The sequence below is a fragment of the Cryptotermes secundus genome, unplaced genomic scaffold (genome assembly GCF_002891405.2).
Source record: "Cryptotermes secundus unplaced genomic scaffold, Csec_1.0 scaffold2486, whole genome shotgun sequence".
In the NCBI taxonomy this organism is placed as follows: Eukaryota; Metazoa; Arthropoda; class Insecta; order Blattodea; family Kalotermitidae; genus Cryptotermes; species Cryptotermes secundus.
Window position 1 is genome coordinate 1 of NW_019739020.1, and position 5,992 is coordinate 5,992.

The 5,992-nt window shown below is 40.7% G+C and overlaps 1 protein-coding gene across 1 annotated transcript; it reads left to right on the forward strand.

Annotated features, from left to right (window-relative positions):
• The first annotated feature begins 2,204 nt into the window (after positions 1-2,204).
• Positions 2,205-5,589, forward strand: LOC111871630 (pre-mRNA-processing-splicing factor 8-like). Its single transcript, XM_023864858.2, has 5 exons — positions 2,205-2,525; positions 3,282-3,508; positions 4,332-4,526; positions 4,736-4,852; positions 5,169-5,589. The coding sequence occupies exons 1-5, from the start codon at positions 2,405-2,407 to the stop codon at positions 5,382-5,384; spliced, it is 876 nt and encodes a 291-aa protein (XP_023720626.1). The 5' UTR covers positions 2,205-2,404; the 3' UTR covers positions 5,385-5,589.
• The last annotated feature ends 403 nt before the right edge of the window (positions 5,590-5,992 follow it).

The following is a 5,992-nucleotide window of genomic DNA, read 5'->3' on the forward strand; positions in this document are numbered from 1 at the left end:
CGCACACGCACACAGGACATGCTGTAGTTATATCAACCAGAAGTTGCTTAAATACATAATTATGAGTCATAATTTGCACTCCTTTCCATGAACTAGTGTTATCAAATCAAAGAGGATGCAGTTAATGGGGAATGTAGCATGAGTGTTAAAGAAATGAGATGCATGCAGGATTTGAATGAGAAACATGGAGGAAAGAAATCACAGACCACTTGGAAGAGGTAGGCATAGAGGGAGTTAATATTAAGATGAACCATAAAGAAATGGGAGGGGTTGTAGCGCCAGACTGCTATGAACATCGTATTGAATCTTCAGGTTCCATGAAATGTGGGGAATTTCTTGAGTAGCTGAGCAACTGTTAGCTTTTGAAGAAGGACTCTGCTCTTTGTAGTTGAAGATGCTTTCATTCAAAGATATGTATTTATGTTTCATATTGAGTTATATTCAGATATGCAAAAAATTCTTCCGTACACCATTAAATTGATATTGTTCCATGTTACAGTGACTCCCAGTGGGGTTTTGGATTGGATATTGGATTTATTGACCACTTATGAATTGTAGCTACAAGTAACTGTAACAGTCTCATGAAATTACTCACTCCAAATATCACTGTAACTACAGCACACATTAAGTCTTCTCAGTCTTCACTAGTTGTTTTCTGGCAACAGATTTTAACAGCGGAGTTTATTGAGCTTCTGTGCTGACTGCACTAAGTCTTCACATCTCAGACTCATTCACAGTTTCCTCAGTGCTTCAACTAACTGGGTTCCAGGTTGGCAGTCATTTCACACCAAGCTCCTAGCCTTCTCTTCACAACCTCACATTCACCTGACTGTAGTTCGGCTGTTCCTCATTACATAACCCCTTTGCATGGATCAAGTAGAAAACACCGTTTCCACAGTCCAGTATTATTGTGTGTGTATTTGTTGCCATGGGAACCTGTTTGTTTGTGGTTGTTACCTAGTAACAGGTCTGCACACTACAGTATCATTGAAATGATGGAAGGCTTTTAATCTTTATTGCTTTTATATCACTGTTGTTAAGGCATATTCACCCTCTCCGACTGGACAAACATTGCATTTTGAATACTAGTACAATTACCCGCCAAGTTCAGATCTGCCAGTCTCATATTTCTGGGGGGTTTAAAGTCATGTTTCCCAGACAGTGAAGATTGAAGTTGTAAGTTTTGAGGTTTTCACGGCGATGACAATGAAGAAAGTTGTCTTCTGGGTTTAGGCACCGTGTATTCTTCGTTTTGGCCGACGTTTCGGAGGAACGTAGCGCCTCCATCTTCAGAGCAGTTGAATAGCGGCGNCCCTTAGTCACACACCATATATGGCCTTAATCGCTCTCCACTGCTCCCATTGGTCCGTTCTCCCTAACCACCCCCCCTGCCTACTTCGTATATAAGCAGCACCTTCCACATCCTATCACCACAGCTACTGCTCTCCGCAGCTATTCAACTGCTCTGAAGATGGAGGCGCTACGTTCCTCCGAAACGTCGGCCAAAACGAAGAATACACGGTGCCTAAACCCAGAAGACAACTTTCTTCAAGATTGAAGTTGTTCACTTTTAAGTTAAAGGTCTGAAAGCGGCCTCCGTAGTCTAGAGGTACCGTTCCCACCTCATGACTCGTAGTACACGGGTTCAAATACCCGGCGGAGGTCGTCGAATTTTTAAGGGCGGAAAAATTCAGGGAACAAGTCCTCTGGGAGGGACTTTAAGCTGTGGGTCCCGTGTCGTAGCTTTATGGCACGTAAAAGAACCTCATACCTCCAGAGGAGGTCACTGAGCCAAAATTGCGTATGTTTCCCGCCCAACAGCAGTCACTAATACCTCCGGTAGATGGGGGAAGCATTATAGATGACTCTCAGCCAGCAGAGCCGGTCTCGCTGGCTGGGCAGGACTGATGGTAAGCACCAATACCGGTAGGATATAGAGACTGGTGGAAATCATAGAGGGAAGCACAATGGACCACTACAGGTCTAAGTGCATGGGGAAACGCACCCTCTATAATAACTAACTAACTAAAGGTCTGAATCCCCAGATTTGTATATACACTTGGTCGTCGACTTATGACCAACTTCCGTTCTGACTGACAGGTCATAAGTCAATCTGGTCGTATGTCGGCCATATATTTATTAACAGTATTTTTTAACCTTAAAAACTTTTACATTTTAATCATCTTTTATTTTTTATTTTTTTGTGGTCGTAAGTGCTGCCATTCATAAGTTGTACAGGTCGTAAGTCGATGACCAAGTGTACTGGCACTGTTCAGTCGTGACTGAAATTTTTACTTCATGTGTCAGGTACCTGTTCCGGTCATTAAAGTCTACGAAGTTCTTTCAGACAACCACACTCGACTGGGTTGAGGCTGGGCTACAGGTGTGTCGTCAAGGTTATAACATGCTGAATCTGCTGATACACAATAGGGGTCTGCACTACCTGCATCTAGACTACAATTTCAACTTGAAACCTGTTAAGACTCTCACAGCAAAGGAGAGAGAGGAGTCTCGTTTTGGAAATGGTATGTATTTGTTATTGTTTTGTATTTTAAATTGTACCATGACTGGTTCCTTTCCAATTCATTATTTATTAATCATCCCTCTGACACTGGGTAGTCTGAGCTATTGATAGCATCATTATATAGACCATAAATAAATGAACCAAATTATATGTTGTATTATACAGATGTATGTCTACTGTATATAAAAATGCAAATTCTGTGTTGCTGCTTCTCTGTATCATACTTTCTACCACAGACCTATTGGAGAACACCCAAAAATAATATTAAATTTACTCTGTACTATTGCCAGTATGTGCATTAGCTATAGCTGTTAAAGCATTGCAGAAGAGTATTTAGAGAGGTTAAAATCCTTGCTCGCTATATCCTTTTCTAAATGGTGGGTATAGTGTGTTTCTTAGTTTGACTGTTATTTCTGTAAAATTTCAGCTACTATATATATTGTGATACCGACAAGGAAAGAAACTGTGTTCAGGGCAAAGAACGAATATTTGTGCTTGTACATGTATAATATGCAGTAAAATCTCTCTTTAAGGTTTGAACAGTAACCTAAGGAAAATTTGAAATCAAAATTTAACACTAAAATTAATGATTTGAGGTCACTGAAATTGAATGTTAGATGAATGAAGATGTTAGTAAAGGAACATTAAATGGTGGGGAGGGGGGTTCCCTCTGTATCTGTTTTTTGAAAAAAGTTAAGAACAGATGTGAAACAATCTCTGCATTGTGTATTGCAGTAAGTGATTTTTTTATTTTCAGATATCCATCTGTGTCGTGAGATCCTGCGTTTGACGAAGTTGATTGTTGATTCACATGTGCAGTACCGCTTGAACAATGTGGATGCATTCCAGCTGTCAGATGGTATTCAGTACATCTTTGCACATGTGGGGCAACTCACAGGAATGTATCGCTACAAGCACAAAGTGATGAGGCAGATACGGATGTGCAAAGATCTTAAGCACCTAATCTACTATCGCTTCAATACTGTGAGTCACTAGTTAATACTTTTGTCTAGTCTGAATGTGAATCTGTTCTTGGTTAGATGCTTTGACCAGGAGAGGTGAAGTCCCACCCCATTTGTTTGCAGCATTGTTTGTAGCATTGTTGTACAGTAGCGAACTCACATATAGTATCTCATAGTATCTCATAATGGTATGTGAACTGGTTTCCTGTATAAGAAGGCTGTGTAATAGATCAGGTGGTTAGTTTTTAGCTTCTCACTATATGGTTCTGAATTTAGTCCTGGGGTCTGTGTGGGATACATAGTGGTCAGATGACATTGGGCCAGTTTTTCTCTAGGCACTTTGATTTCAATTAATATGTTGTTGGACATTATCCATCATCTTGTCTATTCTTAAAAAAAACTGTCCTGTTTCTCTTAAAAACACAACATTTCTGGAACTGGATTCTGTCCCTGTCTTCAGGTAAAACCTACCCAGTTGAGTCCAATAGACAGAGCTAGCCCGTCTCCTATCTCTCTAGGTTTTACCTGCAGACGGGGACAGAACCCAGTCCCCGAAATGTTGTGTTTTTAAGAGAAACAGGACAGGTTTTTTTTAAGAATAGACAAGATGATGGATAATGTCCAACAATATATTAATTGTAACAATTTACCATCGTCACAAACTTCTAGAGCTTACTTTGATTTTCCTCTGCCAAGTAATATTCCACCAGTTGCACCCATGCTGATCTGTCATCAGGGTTTGTTGGAGAATGCAGTACCAAGGCACTTGGCCCAACATCACACACAACTGAATGGAAGAATTGTATGAAAAGTGACCTCCAGTATTTATGATATTTTCTACCCAGGGTCCAGTGGGGAAAGGCCCTGGATGTGGTTTCTGGGCTCCAGGATGGCGAGTTTGGCTCTTCTTCATGCGAGGAATCACCCCACTGCTGGAGCGATGCCTTGGCAGCGTTTTTTCTAGACACTCCAAAAGAGTTGCCAAGACTGTCACGGAACAGAGAGTAGAAAGTCACTTTGATCAGGAACTTCGAGCATCTGTGAGTTGCATCCTCTGAGTTTAATTTGTGATCTGTAGGTTAAATATTGAATTAATACTTTCAGTTAAGCGCAGTAGATCATTGAAGGTCGCAGTGCGAGGGCCGGTTTTTATGGCTCACCCCTCATACTCATACCCAATACTTTTAGTTAATAAATAGATACAATACTGTAAAGTAACTGAGTTGCATTGGAATTATATTGTTTTTAGGTGATGCGTGATATTGCAGACATGATGCCTGAAGGAATCACACAGAATGAAGCGAGAACCGCTCTTCAGCATATCTCAGAAGCTTGGCGATGCTGGAAAGCAAACATTCCACGGAAGGTCAGTTCAGTTTGTTGAAATTATTTTGTTATTTGGCCGTTTTTGAGGGGTGTTGTTTTGATATAAACTGCAATATTGAAAGCAATGATGAGTTGCATAGGGGTCCTGAAATCAGTCGTTCATGTGGACTTGACAGTGTCTTCAGTGCATGAGAAATTCTTGTCTGACATGAGATTGCCTACTGCGAGAGATTGGATCCACGCTATCTGAGCTAAGAGAATTTTCTCATCAGTGGTACAGGCATTTAAGCTTTCAACTGCGCATGGACATATTTCAAGAAAAGCTGTTTGGTATTATCAGGTTTTGTGTACTACAGTTAACTGGTCTTCCCACACCAATTGAGAACATGATTCTTCATTACCTGAAGATGAAGGGTGACTGGTGGACCAACATTGCTCACTATAACCGTGAGCATATCCATTGTGCAGCTACAGTTGAGAAGACAGCATGCAAGAAGAACTTAGATCAACTCACTCGACTGTATGTGAAGGGTGAACAGGAACGTCAGCATAACTTCTTGACGGTACATTAAGTTTTGAAATGTCCTTTTATATGCTTTTCACTGTTACAGTTTATTACAGCTCTTTCATTGAATTGATCTTGTTTTTGTTCTTTTATTTAAAATTCAAGCAGATCCAGATACAGATTGAGAAGTAGATTCACAAACCATTGGATATACGAGGGTAAGTCAATAAGTAAGCTACAGATGCATATAGAACTTAAACAAAAAAGAATACTGATCTGAAGAAATGCTTTTATTTCTCAACATAATCTCCTTGTACATTGAGGCACTTGTCCCATCATTTCACAATCTCCTGATAACCAGCAGCATAAAATTCTTTTGGTTACTGTCGGAACCAGTGGTGTTCACCTGGCATGGCCTACCTCATTATGCATGACGTTTTCACAAAGTCTATGCACGATGGGTGCTAAGCATGCTGACCCTACAACACAAAATGCAAAGAATGGGTCTTGCATTACAGCACCTCAGTCGCTACCACGATAAAGGTCACGATATGCTAGCCCGAAATGTCACAGGTGATGTGTCTTGGGTTCACCATTACCACCCCGGCACAATTCGTGGTCAGTGCAGTGGAAACATCCTGCGTCGCCTGCCAGAAAAAAGTTTTAAGGCGACAT

Coding starts and splice junctions, on each gene's coding strand:
- LOC111871630 (XM_023864858.2), top strand. CDS start 2,405: ATGCTGAATCTGCTGATACACAATAGGGGTCTGCACTACCTGCATCTA. Junction 3,509..4,331: donor TCTACTATCGCTTCAATACT/GTGAGTCACTAG, acceptor TTTTCTACCCAG/GGTCCAGTGGGGAAAGGCCC. Junction 4,853..5,168: donor AAGCAAACATTCCACGGAAG/GTCAGTTCAGTT, acceptor TGTGTACTACAG/TTAACTGGTCTTCCCACACC.